Source organism: Alosa alosa, chromosome 8 (assembly GCF_017589495.1).
Source record: "Alosa alosa isolate M-15738 ecotype Scorff River chromosome 8, AALO_Geno_1.1, whole genome shotgun sequence".
Taxonomy (NCBI): Eukaryota; Metazoa; Chordata; class Actinopteri; order Clupeiformes; family Clupeidae; genus Alosa; species Alosa alosa.
In genome coordinates, this window is record NC_063196.1 from 3917610 (window position 1) to 3938392 (window position 20783).

The 20783-nt window shown below is 41.8% G+C and overlaps 1 protein-coding gene across 1 annotated transcript in view; it reads left to right on the forward strand.

Moving 5' to 3' along the window:
- Positions 1 to 20783, forward strand: part of xrn2 (5'-3' exoribonuclease 2) — a 43941-nt gene that overhangs the window by 3501 nt on the left and 19657 nt on the right. Inside the window, exons 5-18 of the mRNA XM_048250529.1 lie at positions 1010 to 1068; positions 1167 to 1256; positions 4390 to 4462; positions 4608 to 4658; positions 5537 to 5694; positions 5804 to 5878; positions 5989 to 6122; positions 6247 to 6304; positions 7428 to 7535; positions 9358 to 9402; positions 9925 to 10074; positions 11302 to 11346; positions 14320 to 14411; positions 18870 to 19005. Coding sequence (XP_048106486.1) covers positions 1010 to 1068; positions 1167 to 1256; positions 4390 to 4462; positions 4608 to 4658; positions 5537 to 5694; positions 5804 to 5878; positions 5989 to 6122; positions 6247 to 6304; positions 7428 to 7535; positions 9358 to 9402; positions 9925 to 10074; positions 11302 to 11346; positions 14320 to 14411; positions 18870 to 19005 — 1274 coding nt within the window. The remainder of the gene's footprint in view (positions 1 to 1009; positions 1069 to 1166; positions 1257 to 4389; positions 4463 to 4607; positions 4659 to 5536; positions 5695 to 5803; positions 5879 to 5988; positions 6123 to 6246; positions 6305 to 7427; positions 7536 to 9357; positions 9403 to 9924; positions 10075 to 11301; positions 11347 to 14319; positions 14412 to 18869; positions 19006 to 20783) is intronic.

The following is a 20783-nucleotide window of genomic DNA, read 5'->3' on the forward strand; positions in this document are numbered from 1 at the left end:
GATTGGGATAAATGCAGAGACCAAATTTCCCTCACAGGATCAAAAGAGTATATATACTTGTACTCATCTCGATTTTGAAGTCACTTTTCGGTTGATTTTTCAGTACAGTTAACCTCTAGGTACTCCAGCCTAAAATTCACTGACTATTGCTGATGCTCAACGGATATTGAAAAGGTGTCATGCTTTTTGACATTAGCTGAGTAGACTGGCATATGGTCCGCCACTTATATATTTGTGTGGAAATTTGAAACATGGTCCGCATGCAAAAAAGCCTATTGTTGATTAGAGATTAAGACTGCTTACATTCGGTACACATCTGTATTGAACCTGTCCCTAAACGGGTCGGTACAAATATGTGTACCTTTACACCCCTACTTCATTGTCGTAAGTGAATAGATGGAGCAGTATTCATGGGTGCTTGGTATATTGGATTATGGACCTTTATTTATCAGAATGAGGCTTTGCACATCTTTAAAGGTCTAATAGTATCATAAACATCAGCAAAAGGACTAAAAGATTTTGTCAAAATGATTCATTCATCTGTTGTATTTGACCCCCTTGGTCAAATGTCAGGTCCTCTCCATCCAGCTGTTCATATGAAGGCACAAATGCGCTATGAAACCCATTGTTTTTGATGGCTTACACAAGCAAGAACTGGTCTTCCACTGCGCTGAGCAAACCGCAGCTCAAGCGGCATTTTGCTGACTGCGGTGCACAAGAGCGACGTTCAACCATGTTGAACTTTGACCACAGCACGCTGTAAATCGTAGCTTTTTGCGCTGAACCCGGCAGCAAGCACAACAAAACTCTTTGGGTCCCTAAGCTCAACCTAGCGGCGGGCGTAGCGCATGCCGTGTAGCCGCCTTGAGGTCCTCTCCATCCAGGTGTTCATATCAGACATGTCTTGCATACATTTGGAAGCTCTGCAACAAGCACTAAAGTGAGAAGGCTTCTCTCTGACAGTCATAAAGCATTTTTAATTTAATGGATTTGCCTTTTTTTATTTTAGGAGGATACCTTCCGCCAGATGAAATCAAGGAGAGGTTTGACAGCAACTGCATCACTCCAGTAAGTGTCTCCAGGTTTTGGCATGTGCCTAATGGGGGGGGGGACCATTTCCTATTTAGAATAAGTTGTTAATGATTCAACTGAATCCTCTTTCCTAGGGAACAGAGTTTATGGACAACCTGGCGAAATGCCTCCGATATTACGTAGCCGACAGATTGAGCAATGATCCCGGATGGCGCAACATTACAGTAAGTGTTAAAGTGTGGATGGGTGGTGATGTGCATTGTCTTGATAATAAGTGAGTGATAATAAGTTGTCTGTGCACACTAGGTTTGGTGCAGTCATATAAAAACCTAGCAACATGGTGTGTGTCTGTGTGTGGTTTTACAACAGACTCCAGCCAATATTTGTAAACAAAACAATCAGACCATTGATTACACCTTTTGTTCAGACACAACAGCATTCTATTGTCCTAGAATCACCCATCAAAGCAAGATTTACATCTTCATTTATTATTGAATTGTATTTATATTTATTCAGTGTTTTTATAGAAAGTGACTAACATTCTAGCTACATTGCAAAGCAGACCTTGGGTAACAATAAATGCTACAACAATAAATACAGGTACCAGAGGGAGGAGTGCAGAAGTTTAAGTACTAGTCAAAGTGTGGCCAAAGGAGATGGTGGTAGAATGGAAGTAAGTAAGTTAAAAGGATGAAAAACGGGAAGTGCCTTTTAGGTTATGTGTGTTAGAAGAGGAGGTACTCTCGGAAGATTTGGGTCTTCAAGAGCTTGGCGATGGAGGGGGAGGCCCCAGCTCTGGTAACACTTGGTAGGTCGATCCACCAACGTGGAAGAAATGAAAATAGTCTGGATTGTCGTGTGTATCAGCAGCAGTGGCAGAGGAAATTCCTTGGAGTAATGTAGCCTTTATGAGGGCACTTAAATAAGAAGGAGCAGACCCAGCAATCACTTTACTGTAGGCAAGCTTTAGTGACTTGAATTTGATGCAAGTGACTAAGTAGCCAATGGAGCTCAATGAACAGTGGGGTGACATGCACCCTTTTTGGTTGATTTTAAAATCAGATGTGCCAGCAAGCTAGAAGGCGAGCTCGGAGAGCGTTAAAAGAGTCAATGCGAGAGATGACCATGGTCTGTAAATAGACCTGGGTGGCTTGTTTTAGGTTGGGTAATGGGTACATACTACGCCCTGATTTATTTTATTGATTGAATAGTGCGAAGCGGCATGACCAATCAATGGAGGCAACAACGGAATGGTCAGAGAAGGTCTGTTGGTAATTAATCAGGGCGGCTAAGTTTCTCGCAACCTTGGTAGGAGGAAGAGTTAAGTTATGATGATATTGTGGTGTATGTTTGTTTGGCTGGGAAGACGAGCAGTTAGGTTGGAGGTGATGTTCCTTCGTCAATGTGCATGTCAGAGAGACTAGTATCTGAGATTGTGGGGTCATCAGGCAGGAATAACGGATAGGGTTGGGTAAAGGTTAGAGAAGGGGCCCCAGCACCGAGCCTTGGGGTACCCCTGTGGCAAAGCGGTGAGATAAGGACGTTTGTCCTAGCTAAGAAATACATTGAACGATCGCCCAGTGAGGTAGGATTCCAACCAGGAGAATGCTTTTCCTTTGATGCCCATGTTTGAGAGTATGAATAGTAGGATGCGGTGGTTTACTGTGTGAAAAGCGGCAGATAAGTCAAGCAAGTCAGATTTCCTTGACTGAGATATATTAAAGGATAATTCCTGTATTTAGCACTTTGAGTCCCTTTTCTGGTTTGTTTTGGATGAACTAGAGTAGACACCGACACTTTGACGATGGGTCCTGTCTCGACTCATTTTGAATCGCCTTTCACTGTTTCAGAGTGGCTGGCTATGGGCATGCACAAACATGTCATCATACTTGTAAAATGTTTTGCTTGCATAAAGGGATGATCATTAAGTATAAACTGTTCACAAATGTAGATTTTGGCAATGTGGTTATCACAGAACAAAAGAAATACTGTATATGAAGAGCCTTTCATTATGAAACTAGATAGTTAAGCATATTCAAATACATAATGCCCCACCTTGATCAGAACATTGTTCTGGGAGAACATTTTTACATTGTGTTTGTTAGAAATGACTATCGGCTGATATATCGGTTGTCCGTTTTTTGTAAAACTCAAATACTAAAATGGGTATCGGCCTTCGAAATCCCATATCGTCAGGCTCTATAGGAGATGGAGCCAAATTGACAAGTGTGATTTATTTTCGCAGAGAGGATGTACAGGACTGAGCGCTGGTCATATTTTGTACCACAATGAAGTATATCTAGTTGTTTCCAGCAGATACCCAAAATGTTACTACACAAGAAATGTTGCTGGGGCATCTTCTATGCTAATGATAGATAGATAGATAGATACATACACACATACTTTATTGATCCCCAAGGGGGAATTCAAGGTCTCAGTAGCATACAGACATCACATACAACATTCACTAACAGCAGAAAAAGTAATAAAAGTAAATAATATAAAAAACACAACTAAGCAATAAGGACAGTAGAAGATAAAGAATATACTAAATACAAATTATACTAAATAACACTAAATCTAAATAAAGTCTAAAAAAAGAATCCACATAGTGTGCTTAGGGGTGATTAAGCATGAGGCGCTTGCAATGACTGAGGCAGGGACTGAGCCTGTGATTCTCTGAATAAAGTCTAGAGACCAGCATAAAATAAAAAAGGACGTATAAGAGAGTTGCATGGTAATATAAAAAAACTATATCCGTGCAAGAATGGGTTGACGTAATAGGGTTACAGCCATTATACAAGTATTGATTATAAAGCATTAAGTAAAGGTAAAAGTGTGGCCACAATCCGGCACATTTTTTTCAAATCATTTCGTCAAACTCCTCAGTCATGCTGGCTAGAGCTGGATACTACTCCACGGGACAGATTTTTACCTTGACGAGAAATATTGTGACTAGTATCGCATCCCTATTTGCAGCAGGCTAGCAAATTTCAATTCAAAACACTTTATTTATCCCCAGGGGACAATCCGCACAACCACATAGAGTAGTGCACAGGTATAAATAATATAAAAATATACATAGAAGTGTTCAAGGCTGTCGAAAATAATTATATGTAAAAATTGGTAGTTATAAATGTATAATTGCCCTGTGCTTGTTGGCACCGTTACATGCACCATTCAGCAAAAGACCCGAAATTAGTTTTTAACATGAAATAAAGTCCGCAAGTAATTGCCAGTCTCCATAAAGAAGAGTTTGTTACTTATTCAGGTTGATATCTATGCATGGCTTAAGTAATATTTCTTACATTCTATAAGTTGGGTGGTCATCCATCTCTGTTCTGTGTTCCATAACAGGTTTTCCTGTCAGATGCCAGTGTTCCTGGGGAGGGTGAACATAAAATTATGGATTTCATCCGAAGGCAAAGAGGTAAAAATCACTACTCTGCTAATTTCCTCAAGTCATTTTCCCAAATTCCCAGTTCTAATTCCCTCAAGTAATTTTCCCAAATTCCCAGTTCCTTTAGAAAATGGATCTAGTGCTTAATAAATCATCTTATTTATTTCTCAAACAGCTCAGCCACATCATGACCCAAACACGCATCACTGCCTTTGCGGTGCAGACGGTAAGTTTGCATCCCCTCATGCAGAAGTCATTTTAAAAAGTAGTTTGAAAAGTCTCAAGCATTTGCACTGAACTGATTAATGCTTAGCGGCCAGTCCGAGGGGGTGGAGGGTGGTGCGAGGGTGGAGGACCCATAAATTGCAGTATTGTGTAGCTTGTTTTAGATGATCTTGCTGCTGGAGAGGAGATCATTGTTCCCTATGAAAACACTGATATGAGCACTGAGGAGGTTGGCTGCATCAAACTGGCATATTAAATGGGGAAGTACGGTCTAGATAAACTGTTTTTAAATGAAGGCAATTACAGGCGGACGCTCAACATAAAAGCAGCTGCATTCAGTAGTGTACCATGCACTTAGTGAACAAAAGAGGACAAATATTGCATCTCATTATGTGTAGAGGACCTTGGTGCTTTCTGCTATTTGTTTTCTTTTATTTTATTTTTTTTAGTGGATCAAAAGTATTCATTTTGCTGAAGGTTGGCCTTGTCTGAGTAATTAGCATGTATGGGAAAAGGGCATTTAAGAAGGCAACCTTTCATGGGCACTTGATTTAAAGGAAAATTCCGGTATTTAGAAAAAACACTAACCACTCGGTGAGTTGCACAGTTTTGAAGTAGTCAAAGGCGATTCAAAACGAGTCAGAAAAGTCGAGACGGGACCAATCGTCAAAATTTCGGTGTCCACCACTCTAGTTCATCCAAAACAAACCAGAAATGGGACTCGAAGTGCTAAATACCGGAATGTTTCTTTTATGTCCATATGGTCACATGCATCATGCCCCATGTTATGATGCCTTTCTTTTCGAATTTTTCAAATGGTTGAACATATATTCTCTCTCTTTCTACTTCCTGGTGTGCTCCTCCTGTTCCACTGATTAGCTGACTTGATCATGTTGGGGCTGGCCACACATGAGCCCAACTTCACCATCATCCGTGAAGAATTCAAGCCCAACAAGCCGAGACCCTGTGCCCTGTGCGGCCAGATCGGCCACGAGATCAAGGACTGCCAGGGAATGCCCAGGGAGAAGCAAGGCCAGGTGAGATGCGATCCGACACCTACAGCAACGGACGCCCAGTGCTCTTGCTCTGAACATGCTCTGATGGTCGTTCTCCTGTGCTCACTGTGCTCTTTGTGTTTGATGCCAGCATGATGAATTTGCAGACAATATACCAGTTTCTGAACAGGAGTTCATCTTTATTCGATTGTCAGTTTTGCGAGAGGTACGCCCTTTTTAAAAAAAAGGGGGGAGTTGTAAACCTTTTTGATTTTCAGCTTTGTTTTTGTAGTTGCCTCATGAAATTGGGTGTCATTTTCTGCCATTTCTTCCCAGTACTTGGAGCGAGAGTTGACCATGGCTAGCCTGCCGTTTCCGTTTGACTTTGAGCGGAGTGTGGATGACTGGGTCTTCATGTGCTTCTTTGTGGGAAATGATTTCCTGCCTCATCTACCGTCCCTAGAAATCAGGTGAAGCCACAAAGCTACTGTATACCAGTCAGATGTTTTTAATTAAGCCCTTTGTTGGCTTGGTCGCCTTGCTGACCCGATTTGACTCATTGGTATTTGTGTGGGTTTTATCTTTGACTTGTAGAGAAGGCGCTATCGATCGACTAGTTGGAATCTATAAAGACGTCGTGCACAAGACCGGGGTGAGTATGCATCCTACTTCATCGCGTCTTGACTACAGGGCTTCAGACTAACTAGGCAGTGGTTGCACTGGTGCACCCAACCTTTTCATTAAGGTGCACCACACATCATTTGGGTGCCTCCAATAGGGCTGGGGCGGTAATTGCAATACCGCGGTCATGTGACTCCTACCACGGGTCTGAGCTCGTCACAAATAATAAGGAAATCTGTGAAACATTGGCCTGCACATAGTGTATAACATTGTGATGTGTAATGTGAGGAACCATCTCATAACATGGATTCAAGGCTTTCAAAACTTATTATCAAAAGATGAAGCAAACCCGAAAGCGACATCCCGTGAAATCACGGTAATTTCTTGCTTTCCAACCGTGGTAAGAAAAAATCCATACCATCCCAGCCCTAGCTTCTAATTTTGTTTACTGCACTCCAGTAATAGATCAGGGTCAGAGCTACTAGATGCAGAGTAGTCTTCGAGGAACAGGAGTCTCTCTAGGACTGTGATGGAACATGAAATGTTTATAGATTGCTTTTATCATAACAACTGAAGAAACATTACTAGTGTCAGAAGAAAAACGGCACACAAAAAAAGAGAACATTTTGCAGATGTTAGTTATTAGGCTACGATTACATGTTATTTGTGGCATATCCATCCACTCTGTGTACACTGATGGATTTAATCCAACGTATAGTGAATCGTCAATGACGTTGTGAAGCATGGCAGATTATGGACTTTCGGGCCCCTGGGCCCAGATGTATTAAGGGCCCCCACTAATTGTCACATATGTGGGAGGAGGAGTTTGAGGGTCCTCCCCCAGAACATTTTTAATATGTCTGATGTGATTTCCTGTATTCTGGTGCATTTTGGGGATGGCCAATAATAAATTCAATCAGATTCATAGCCTACATCCTGATTTGTTGATATTGAGGCAATGATTCCATGCATAGGCTTGGGCTTCAGGGCCCCCTGACCCCTTGGGCCCCTGGGCCTGGGCCCGGTAGGCCCGTGCAGTAATCCATCCCTGCCTACTTGACACAGGCACAGAGTTAGACCTATTAAGCCCTGTTGAATAGGTTTGCTGCAAGTTCGCTGTTGGATCTTCATTGTGTATGTGTTTGTGTGTACAGGGTTACCTCACAGAAAGTGGTTTTGTCAACCTTGAGCGAGTTGAGCTGATCATGCAGGCTGTGGGAGTGGCCGAAGACAACATCTTCAAGAAGCGCAAAGATGATGATGTAAGAACATTCTGTTGCCCCTAGTTGCTTTATAGCAGTCTTTGCCAGATTAACAACTCTACCTGTGCTAGATGTTTCTATATTTGTATATTTTATGATCTTTTCCATTGTAATATTTATACTAATTAGAATATAGTAGAATGGATCTAGTGGATGATGATGATTTATGATGATGGATGATGATGATGCACTTTCATGAAGGACTAAAACAACATTAATCTGGGTAGTTTTGAGTACATTTGGAATATTCATTTACAACTAAATGGCATATAGCATGGAGTCAGCTTCACTATGCTACATCACTCTTTTAACCCTTAGAACCCTAAGCTGTTTTTAGGGCATTTTCACTACCTTTATTCATAAGGATTTATTCTGGTCATTGTAAGGGCCACACACACATATTATATATTGTTTTTTTCAGCAGAGTCTAGGCTATTCAGATCTGTCATCATTTCATGTATTAGTACTAGCATTGATTTTATTTTGGAGAATTAAAATACAATAAGCGTATTATAAAAATTATTATATTTTGACATGTATCTCACCACAGCAAGCTCATAGCTCTACGTGCATTTCATGTAGGTGTAGGGCAGACTGTCCTGAATCTGGCAATATAATTGCCATATTGGAGGGATACTCTGGGGCTGAGCAATTTACAGAAATATGTGGCGTGTGATTTACGGAAATAAATGCCATTTTTTATTTAGTGATGAAAAATGACCTTTCTGCGCTCCATATCTGTGACACGAACAGATCTGACCTGACTTGACACGAGTTTGCGTGTTAGCCTGCGTGTGGCTATGGTGTAGGCACTCATAATGATTCTCAACTTATTACTGCATTGCCATGAACAAAGTAAAGGCAAAAAGGTGTTTCTTTGTTGAACAAATTGGGATTCAATGTGAGCCTTGAATTGGATGCCATTCAGGAATTTGCTAGGATCTCCAAACCGGATTATGAACATGCTTTGCCATAGAGAAACACACCATAGCGTTGGATTATAAACATGCTTTGCCACAAAAACAGACAAAAACGTGGGTTAAGTCCAGCAATATGAAGTTATTATTTTGCTGTCACTTCGTCTGTTTTATAAGCCAGAAGGATCGATATTCATGGTACCAATGGATAGCCCTGTGTCTCCTCTTTCATCTGATGTGCCATATCTATGCCATCACGGGTTCGCGAGTAATTCAAACGAGAGTAATGGGTGCCCAGGTGAACGCAGAGAAGTAGACTGTACATATGATGCGATTTGATTTAATTTCATGAATTTTTTTTTTTTTTTACATTTTCATACTTGATCGAACAGACAGGTGTGTAGTCTCGTTGGAAAGCCCAACTTCTCCTCTGTCACGCAATAAAGGGTTCATCTCGCTGCGATGAACGGTTCCGGAGCAATGTAACAGAGAAGAAAGGGTGTTTTTTTTTTTTTTTTTTGACGACTTTTTCGTCAATCGGGTTCTAAGGGTTAAGCCATTAACTAGGCTCAAAAAATCATTACACATCTGTGCTACTATGGGAAGTTGGACATCTGTCTCTGCAGATACACTGATGTATTTTTATCTTTAAGTGCAAAGAAATGGTCTACAAAAGAAAATGCTTTATGCAGTTAAGGTCACCATGTAGTTATCCTTTAACTATTGCTTAACTGGAAAGTCTGATCTTATTCTAAATTCTTATTTTGGTATATAAAAATAAAAAAACATCTGTAAAATACATTCTTCTGGGTAAGGTCGTTTGGCCAATTGATTTGATCATAGGGCAGTTGGGATAATGCTAATCGTATGGTTCTGTATTCTGAAATGTGCCTCTGATCTTGCAGGAGAGTTTCAAAAGGAGGATGAAGGACAAGAAGAAGCGAATGAAAGTAAGTCGGCGCTATCATGTTTTCTTTAATGATCACTAGCCACATTTACATGGACACTTTTTTTTTTTTATATCCGATGAGAAACTGAATAACGACTCAATCGAAATAAAAATTTTCATCTAAACACCTCAATCTGGAAAAAAAAGCCTGATCCGATTAGAATTTTTATCAAAGAAAGAGGTGCTGTATTCTGTTCCTATTCCGATTGAACAGCCATACGGTGAATCAGATTGCCTGATGTATCTTCTCAAGGAAAAGTAGGCAACAATGGCTATTCCGATCAAAGATTCTAAAGCACCTAATCGGAATAGAACGTACCTCCATGTAAACAGACGGCAGATTGGAATAGTTTAATCGGAATGACAAAAAAAAAAACTAAGTAAACGTGGCTACTATTTTTGGTCATGCTGTACCCTTTGGCCATAGTACCACCACCGGAAGTGTTCTGTTACTATGGTAATATCCAGTTAATGTACAGAATTGTAGCTATAATTCTCATTCCTGCCTTGTTGTCCCACACAGATGCAGCAGCAGCATCAGCAGCCATCCTTCATGCTCTCCGGCCAGTTTGCTCCCCAGGCTCTGGGGGGTCGAGACCGACCAGGTGCCGTGCAGAACGCCCGTCACACAGCCTATGACATGAGGATGCAGGCCACGAACCAGCACAATATGGTTAGGATTGTGCTCTTCATAACATTGTTTGATTGTTGTGTCTGCTAAAGCCCGCCTTACACTGACAGACTTTGCAAAGATTTGAAAAGTCTGAAGACAAGTAATAGAGTTTTAAGTCACAGACTTTGCATGATTTTGCAAAGATTAGGGATCTTGCAGGGTCACTATTTACAAGACTGCAACTAGATTTCTTTAAATTATTTTCCATCGTGCAATAGATATCAACAGGAGCTCAAATGATCGCCTACTCATCAGTCATATTTTTGTGTTTCTGCAGCATTGTTTCATGCGTGACTCTATCTGATATAGAGTTGTTCCGTCACGTGGAATAGCCGACTAATAACTTGTTTTATACTAATAACTAATGAAGTTTTTATCACTTTTCATTTTCATGGGTTTCATCAGGTCTCTTACCATAGGTGTATAAAATCAAACACCTAGATTATGAATGTAGACTGCATGGTGCTTGATTAAGGCACCTTTGGCAAGGGACCTGATAAAATATGCTACAACTGTCGCCTACTTTGCCCCTTCCTATTTGGTGTTGGAGCGAGGTCACTATCGTTTTTACATTGTTCACGTCACTATTTGAATGAGCCACAACTAAAAGAGTTGCGATAATATCAAACATGTTTGATATTGTCGTAACAGGAAAACTAGAAAAAGACTTACTCCGACTGACTTAAACCGCTAAGATTGGCACCTTACACTAAACGGTCTAGTTGACAGGGGCGCGCCACAACTCCAGTACAACGTCCATGATTTCTGTCCGACTGTGAAATCACACAGAAATCGTTCAATGTCACTTAACTTGCTTAACTTGGTACCCAGCTTGATGTAGTTCCAGTAATAGTTATGAATTGGTTGTAGGTATAAACAGTGGTTCTCAAATTGTGGTACGCAAACAGTATGTACAATGTAAAATATGTTGTTAAATTGGCCTACTCTACTGATTTTAATGCCGGTCATAATGGTGGTACTTAGAGAGCCAATTGCTTCCTGAGGTGGAAAAGTTTGAGAACTACCATTTTAGAATATTGTACAATGACTGCTAAATAACACTAAGGAGCCTTGCATGAAAAGTCTAATTCCATGGTTTGAAAAAGGATTGATTGTGACTACATGGTTACAAAGGCCTACTTTGGCAAGCACAGATGTATAGTTGTATGGTTGAATATGTGGTGCCCCGCACTCATCAGCCCATATTCTTTTCATTTGTGATTCCAGGATGCTGCCCAGTCCTTGAAAGCCTCGATAAAAAATGGGAACAAGGTAGGTCTTCAGTTCATCAGTTCTGTCACTCTTCCTGTGTCACATGTGAGCTCGCACTCTCTGTATTCTCTGTATCTCTGTAACTCTGTAGAGTTCTCTCTTTCATACTCTCTTGCTCTGTCTCTGTGTCTAACGCATGTCTCACTCTGTCACACTCTCCCATCCGACGCATACCGGATGTGTGGCAAGTGCATGGCAGCCGCGCTACCTGGCTGTTCTCATTTCAGTGCCCGTGTTAACAGGTTAGAGCGTGCACGCTGCCTGCGAGGCACATGAGTCTCAGATGCGGCTTCAGCCGCGCTGCAACCGCATGTGTTGGAAGCGTTTCCAGCCAAAAGACCCAGTGAAAAGATGTTCTAGTTGTTTAGATGTTTATAAGTCAGGCTGGCAGCAGCAGCGCCGCACCTGTGTAACATTCTCCCTCTCCGTCTTTTGTGCGAGGTCTCTTTCTGTCGCGCTCAGTCACTCTGTCTGTGTCGTGCTCTCTCTCTCTCTCTCTCTGTGCGTTGCGCGCGCCCTCGGTCACTCCTTTCCCCTGTGTTCTACGTACATGGTGAATGAGGTGGCTCTTGTTTAAACAGCAGTTGATTTGGAATTGAATGGTACACATTTACATGCCCAGAATGGTCCATATGGGCCACGGTCATTTCCATTTTTAATTTAGACACAATTCTGAAACTGGTTTCCTTTTGCACCTCGAAATTGTGAGCTGGCGTAATGCTCTCATTCTTTAAGCCGCCGCATGTCAGAGGAGGACAATGGCAGAAGTTAACATTAACATATGAATGGGGTACCGACAAAGCCAGGGGGTTAACGGAGCAAGGTCTGGGCTCTGTTTTTTTTTTTTTCTCTCTCCCTCTCTTGCCTACATGCCTTTCTTACTTTCCACCATTTCTCCCTTTATCACGCCATGTTTCCTTTTCAATCTTGTGCCGTTTCACTTGTGTCAGGACTTTTTCGCTTATTGAGGTGTGACTCTGGCTGAAAACACGGAATCTGCTTTTGAGTCTAACTTTGAATGCATCTAAAGATGTGTTCAAGGTAATGCAAAGTCCATGAGTTTGGGGTTGATGTTGGTTCATGACTGTACACAGACTTTTCTGAGTGGAATCTCATCCCTTAAGGGCACATTTGTAGCTAAATTATTTGGGGAGTTGTAGGACTATCTCTCTACTTCACACAGTAAAAATCTAACAGTTGCAGCTTGCTCTCTTAATGCTCAGTCTATTTTAACATGATTAAAGGACAAGCTCTCAATAGGCCTTTTCACACAGAGATCCCGCTAAATTTGCGGGAAGAGGAGACGTCCTTGCAGTCTTTTTGTGTCTGAAAGCGAGGTGAAAATTTGCCGGCCTGCTGATCTGTTCACATGATGCGGCATTTTGGGGAGCCAGGAGGCAGGATCAGCTATAGTAAATTAAATTGTGACGTGCAACAGGGGGCGTGTAGAGTGATAGTCGTAGGCCTTATTATGCGTGCGTGGGGCTTCAGATGCAGCAGGTGTGTGATTTCAAAAACCATGGCGGGAGAACCGACTGCACTTTGGTTAGCTTGCATTTGCTTTGCTGTTAGAATGTTAGATTCTTGCGATAGATGTCTTCAGACAATAAAAAGTAATTTGGAAGGGAAATTGAAGAGAAGAGTTTCCCTTGCGTTCGCCGTGATTCCCCTTTTGAAAATCAAAGGTTCACAGGCTACTGTGGCCTTGGTCAGTGGCGCCGCCAGCCGTAATCCTGTACGCACTGTGCGTACAATTTATTAATGAAATCATTAAATATTACAACAATAAAAAGTAGCTTGTTTATTGCCTTAATTGAAACATGCTTCGCGCACAAATGATGGCATAGGGCAAAGAGAATGGACATCTCAACATAAGGATACATTAGAAGAAGATGATTGGTGTAAACTTTGTCACACAACGTGATAAGCAGTTCTGGCGCTTAAAAACGCAACGTTCCATTCAGTCATAAATCATTTAAGCGTAGGCCTAGTGCTCGTCATGAAAAGAAAACAGCAGCTTAATATTTTTCAGATGTTTAACAGTAGGCCTAGGTGCACTGTTAGCAGTTATGCCGAAGGCAGTGAGATTATTAGGCATTGCATCCTGTCACACTGTTTGGAACATCGCAGTTCGGGTTGATAAGATTCAGTTAATGCGAGTATGGATCGTCTCAAAGTTTGGGACAACCAAACAGCAGTGTGTAGGCAAAGCAAATCCTAATTGTTAGGTTACCATAGCTGTCTTTTCTCTAGGCCTGGGCCTATCGGAAATCACGACATAAGCACATTGGTTTCTTTTTTCTTTTCTTTCTTGTTTGCGTGTTGGGTAGTGAAGTGATGATGCATTTAAAGCAGAGTATCATGTGAGCCAGAGCCGATATGGCCAGCGCTGCTGCTCTATCGCCTAGATATCTGTAAGCATTACAATCAGAGGATATACATATAGGGCAGACAGACGCTCATGAGTTCATGCTTTGTTTTTTCGCTGGATTTTAGATTAGCCTATTATGGCAACTGATTGCAGACTTTGTGAATTTATAGATTGACATAATGTGCTGTCTATGCTATTGCTGCTTTTGATCAGTTAGATTTATTTGCAATCTCCTGTGGTGGGCTGGACATGGCATCGAAATGCCCGCCCAGATTCCCCTTTCCGCCTTGACCCATTCACACTGGTGCCGGAAAAACTCGGCAAAATGTCTAGGGGGCTTGGTAGTATATTTGGCGAGACACTTTGTCCCGCCGTTCCGCCTCGTTCTATGTGAAAGGGACAGTCGTTCCGCAATTCTGGTACATAAAATTGCGGCAATTTCGCCAGTGTGAAAGGGCCTAATGGAACATTTTTGCCTTAACCCCTTGAGCAAGGAGTAATGAAGGTCACAATATTCCGTATGTATGCGCTTATTTTCCCCGTCACTGTTTAGTATCAGTCACAGTGCTTGGATAGTGACACTTGTCTCTTTTTTTGTGTAGTCTTCAGGGGGCAACGATGGTGTGGATGGCCGCGGAGTGAAGCGGAAAGCTGAGGACAGCGACGACGAGCCAGAACCCGAGGACAACGTCAGGTAAATGCTCCTGTGCTTTAGTGGCTGGTGATCTGATTCTCCTTGATATCTGGATGTGTTGATGTTATATGTATTGAACATTGTCATTAGGCTCTGTCCTGTAGTGTTTTGTAGAAGTAAAAACTGTAGTGGGGCATAATGCAATGGGATGCGATGTGTAGAAAAGGAAATGGGGGGCCTGTATTTAAATAACATGCAAAAACGTGCAACATGAACCATGATGTGAAGCGCGTGGAGAGCATTGAGCTGACCCACTGATGTTAATGCTTTGGCTTTTGCGTGTGGTATTAGATTTGGATATAGAATTTTTTTTTTTTTGTTAGTTATTTAATTGGCTTTAGTAAGACTGAAGACCGTACCCTTTGCCTCTCGTTTAAACAAGGAGCCATACAGGAATAGATATAACAAAAAGACTTTCCCCACTGATGAGTAACTCGTCCCACTATTATGTATTAAGCTACAAGCAGGAGTAATATAGGCCCCTTTTAAGACTTCAAATTATAGATTTAGGCTGCACAGTAGATGCATCATTTTAAAGGCAAAGTGCAGGTTGGTTAGTTTTTCCAATTAGGCATTTGGATGTTCTAAACAACTGTCCATCAGTCTCTAAGGGGCAAATTCTCCCATGTGTGTAAGGGTGCATAAGTTTAAAAAAAAAAAGCACAAATTCTCTCCTTCATAGTTAAGCGTTTTGGGAGGAGCAGCCCCAAAATCTGGGCGTTTCTTATGTATACAACTCCTGCGCGCATTTTCCACTGACTTAAGCACCTTTTCAGCTACGCGCTCCCGAGGGCTGTATTAAGGTCGAGTGCCACTACAAGGTGAAACGGATATTGCTGGATGTCGGCAGTAGGCCTAGTTCTAAATGGTACATGTGGGTTACACAGAACAAATGAATATTACAGTATCAAATTTGGGACTTTTTTATTAGTATGCTCAGTACTTAGTAATAATTTATGCGCAATACCCTGCAATCCTGCGCTGAAATTTAGGCCCTGGTTTTAAATGCGCATCTTTTTTTCTCATGCTCCCTCGGAGGTGGCCAGCGAGTATTCGTTCTGTTGTCAGCTTGTGCCAAAATATCGTCCAACATGCTTGATTGCATTGCATTCTCCACATTTTTAGCTAAATTTTCATGTACCACATCAGCATTTTTGTTCAGTGAATCTTTTGTAAATTGCTTTACAATAGCGTCGGGCCCTTGTCAGCAGCCTCCGGCTTGCCTCTTGCCACTATTCACTCCTTCATCTTCAACATTCCCTGTAGAATTCTCAATATTTTGGCCTCAATGTGTCCAGTTACATAGTCTGTCTGTTCTTAGTCTTGGATTTTGTGAAATAAATTTCTAAATATCACCTGCTTGCTGCAGCTTCTGTCTGCACGTCCTTTTAAAACACATTTTTTTTCTCTCTCAAGCATTTATTCTGCTGCCGGCTTGTATCTCCACATCGTCCAAAATGCTTGATTGCATTGCATTCTCCACATTTTTAGCTAAATTTTCATGTACCACATCAGCATTTTTGTTCAGTGAATCTTTTGTAAATTGCTTTACAATTACCGTCGGGCCTATAGGCCTATGCCTGGCTTGCTTCAGTCACGTTTAAAACTGCATCTTTTTCTCTCTCATGAGCATTTAATCTGCTGTCAGCTTGTGACTCCACATTGCCCAAAATGCTTGATTGCATGTATTCTCAGCATTTTAAATACATTTTGGTGTACCACATTGCATTTTCTTTCAGTGAATTTTTTTGCTTTGCAATTACCTTGCCCTCCTCTTGGCTGCCTTCACTCCTTCATCTTCATTAACATTAATCTTTTTGGCCTCAATAATCCAGTTACATAGTCTCTGTTTTTGGTTTTGGATTTTGTGAAATACTTTTCCAAATAAATGCGACTTATAGTCCGGTGCGACTTATATATGGTATCCAGATGGATTTTTCCGGTTCATGACGCATTTTTTGACTGATGCGACTTATACTCAGGAGCGACTTATAGTCCGGAAAATACGGTAATGCTTTGTCTTACTGAAAGATGCATTCAAGTTTACAAACACGGCACCTCAGTGCTGCTATTATAAATTGTGCAAATTCAATTGCTTTATTTAAAAAATTTAACTGCTTTGAGTGAAGTGCGCTCACAAGTTGCGTCCATTCCAGGGTAGGAATTTCATGGCCGACGGCCATAGCCGTCGTAGCCCCTTGCGTTGGCCGTGAAGCCCCTTTGAAAATCATAGGTTTACAGGCCACGGTGGCCTTGGTGCCCCCTTCTTTCAATATTCTGCTTTGTCCTACTAATGGCGAATATATATATATATATATATATATATATATATATATATATATATATATATATATATATATATATATATATATATATATATATATATATATATATATATATATATATATATATATATTTTTTTTTTTTTTTAGCCTGTGGCCTGTCAAAAAATAATCTTAGCATTCACAGCATAAATTAATTTAGTCTTTTACGCCAGTGGAGAAGGTGACAAGCAAGAAAGTGTGTCCAAATTCACCCATTCTTCTCAATTGAACTACTCGCGAAGTAGCCTATTCATCACACAGACATCACAAGTATCACATGAAAGAGCTTTTTCTCAGCTTTTAAACGATGTTAGCCGATAATTGCTGTGTTGAACGATTCGCGAGAAAAGTAAATAATACAATTCAATTTAATCATACATTCTACTGAAGGTTTTGCATCCATGATCTCCCTACCCATTCATCTCGGTGGAATACTTCACAAACCCTTCTTTTACCACATGACCAACCACATATCAGAATAAACAGCAGACCTTACGTTCCAGAGTAATCCAGTTTTGAATTTGCAGTAAATTTCGACATGCATGGATGTCGCCAAATTTTACAATGTGTTTAAATTGTTCCACATGATTTCGTAACGGGCCAAATACAAAATAAATGTTACAAATATCGCCTAGATATTGGTAAATCAGAGGACGGCTGACTAAGAGTTTGTGAAAGTAGCCTTAATGACACAAAATGCTAAGCATGCATCTAGGCTATTTGAGTTTCTTAAAGCTGAGCTGTGCTACATTTAAATTCTTCAATACATGATTTCATAGCAGGCGAAATATAAAATAAATGTTATATATAGCCTAGATATCTGTTTATTAGATGATAAGATTTACAGTTATATGTAATGTCATGTTTCATGTTTTTGTAATGTTTCATACAGTGATGCAGGTCTACTGCAGTGAATAGGCTAAATACAACTTTTTTTTTAATAGCCTACTACTGTATAGTTAACTTTGGCCTTGGTGCCCTGACATGTGGCCTTTGTGCCCTCCACCAAATATGCCCAACTGAAGGCCAAGTGGCCTTGCCCCCAGAATGGTGAAATTCCAAGCCTGGTCCATTCTGTCATTAATACTAGATGCTCTTGTTCAAACTGAAAACCGTGAAAGTCCTAGCTGTTGTGCATTAAGGCTGAATCCCAGGGAGCCTGTAGATTCATGCCCAATGGACCACTTGCATGAGTACTAAGACAATGGCCACCACGTAATCTCTTTTGTGTACTTCCAATGTCAATTGTTCAAGGCCTTCAAGTGAGTAGATGCAAGACCTTTCATCACCGTCTTGCACCTATTATACATTTTAGTGATGAATAAGATGTTTAATCGATTTCAATTCGTTGTTTTTATTTTGCTTGTTTTCGTGATGTCATTAAGATGTTTGAAATGGTAATGCATTTTTGGCATATTATACTGTTTAGGATAATTCAATGTGGATTTTTTTTTTTTGCTCTGCCCCCAGCTCCAGCCCCATACACCCCACCCCCTATTTTTGTCACACTCACATAGCCTTTCTTGCGCATGGGTATATGCACACGCGCGCGCACACACACACACACACACCCCCTCTCTGGAGTGCTCTGTAGTGGAGTCTTTCTCCTCCGCCTGTGATTAATATGGAAAGGAGCGCTGGGTCCTTGCAAATTCCTCTGCGATGCGCTTGGCAAAGCTGGTTAAATCCATCTGGATAAATTGGTATTCATGGAGCCTTCTCTTGCTCCCCACGGGACAGGGGAGGGATTGGTTAGACAGATGCCGCTCAGCCCTGATTGTATGCGCGGAATGGATCCTCGTCACACCAACCGAGTCACCACTCAGGCCACTACAGGAGCAGAAAAATGTGTTTTTTTTTTTATTTATTTATTTATTTTTTTCTCCTCATCGTGCCGCACAAGTCGATGCAAGGAAATTGTTACAGCAGTAATTTTCATATTGCATTTGCACAGAACTGGGAAGTGTGGAAATAGGCATTTGCGCCATGGGAGTGAAATACAGATGATTTTAAAGGGGGCTCGGTTCGGTGAACTTGGGCACTTTTTTGTGGTGGGTTTTTTTTTTTTTTTTTTACTCTGGTGTTAATGGCTTTGTTGAGATGTTAATGCATTTATGGGGTTGGTGTTTTCCAGGTTGTGGGAGGATGGCTGGAAACAACGCTATTACAAAACAAAATTCGACGTGGACGTGAGTGACGAATCCTTCCGCAGAAAAGTGGTGAAGTCCTATGTGGAAGGCCTGTGCTGGGTGCTGCGCTACTACTACCAGGTAGGCCTCACATTGGATTTGTTTATTTTTTTATTTTTTCTTTCAGGTTAAAGATAATGGTCTTAACATGCCTGTCAATGTTGGGGGCTTTGCTCCTACTATGAAATGGATGGGCACACTTGGCTGTCCATGCAAGTATCTGGTCAAATCAGAAGCCCACTCTCTTAGACTGGCTCTTCCCCAGCTGTTAGACAGGTATCCCTTACCTGCGTTAAGTGCCAGTTGGTCTCGTAGCTCTTAGCCGGCCTTTGCCTCCCGCTCCTTGGCACCCCGTGCTACTGCAGCCCTGTAGTCACAGGCCTCATCACAAACAGATCTGTGCACCAGACATGTGGACTGCGTCAATAAAGCCAATGAAATGGGAGTCACTTGCACCCTCGGTGCTCACGGAGCAGGACCACAGAATCAAGCAGCGGGGCCTGGACCACTTCAGACTGCACGCAGGGAAGGACCAGAGCACACATAGCTTTGTCAGACTGTAATGGTGTAAGCGACTAACATTTCAACGCACTGTCTTCCTCGGAGTCAAACCAACTTGGCTCCTTGGCCACTTTCTCAAGGTGCTTGTTGGCACTTCTGACCCATATTCACAGTCTGTGCTTCTGACCTTCAAAAAGAGAGGTAACTCTGTGTTCCTTTTCGAGAAGGGCACACAGAAGCTCTGCAGTCCTCTGGCTTATTGTGCAATTTATTTTATTTTTTAAATGGGTTTATTTTTTTTAAATGGATTTGGAAAAAAAGGCTCCACAGCTGCCTCAAAACACACACACACACCTGTGGCATTTCACCCTTGACCCCATTTGTTTGACATCGTCTGGGGATCAAGCCGGGCCTCTCCTATTTTGTTTGCTCTGTCACCTGACGAGTGCCTGCAACATACATCTCTCGCCGGCATCTTGTAAATGCAGGTCTCGATCTTTTAGCTTTAAATTCAATAATTAGCCAGCGGGCTCTCTCCACTAGATCCCTGTCTGATTAGGGATTGGCAAAGGGATTTGCTGCCTGTAATTGTGAGCTGTGTGCGTGTACAGAGGTGATGATGGTGAGGCGGGAGGAGGGGGTGTTTGAGGGGCGGCGTGCGGTGTTGTCTACTATCCTAGTCGAGCTTGTAGAGAGTTGCTCCCCTGGGAGTGGCTGAATGGATTCATTATGGAGTCCACACAGCTGCCTGGGAACGTGCCTGTTCGCCTCCGGCTCGCGTTCTCAGATTTAGCGCCCGGGGCCTGGTGATCGCTCGAGCTGTGTGCGCTCTTCACACACACACACGTGCCCACATGTGCCGCATGCCGCCCACATGTACACCGTATGCTGGAGAAATGGTGTATGCATCTCTGGCACCATATGCACCGCAAATCTGCACATGATGCGCAGCTAAATGGTTCAGGACAGGACGCATATATATGCATGCAGCCACCACACCCAGTGAAAATGAATGAACATGCACACCTGGATTTAGTGGTCTTTATCAGATGTACAAATCATTTTGTTTGGGAAGAAATGTATTCCTGACAGAACACAGGAAATTTATTGTGCACAAGCCCCTGTTGCCTACCCAAATTGCCAGCTCGGGGGATTAAGAGCATTTTGTTGAAGTTTAGGTTGTTATCCATACATATGAGCCTGAACAGCTAGAGAATTTCTGTAGATTTGCAGTGCTGCTTTGCGAAGAAGTCCCACAGAGCACATTAAATCCTCAGTGAAGGTCAGTGCTTGATATGGGAAATGGTAATTCACCAGCGGGCGGATCTGAGACGCATAGGGAGATTTGCTGGGTTAAA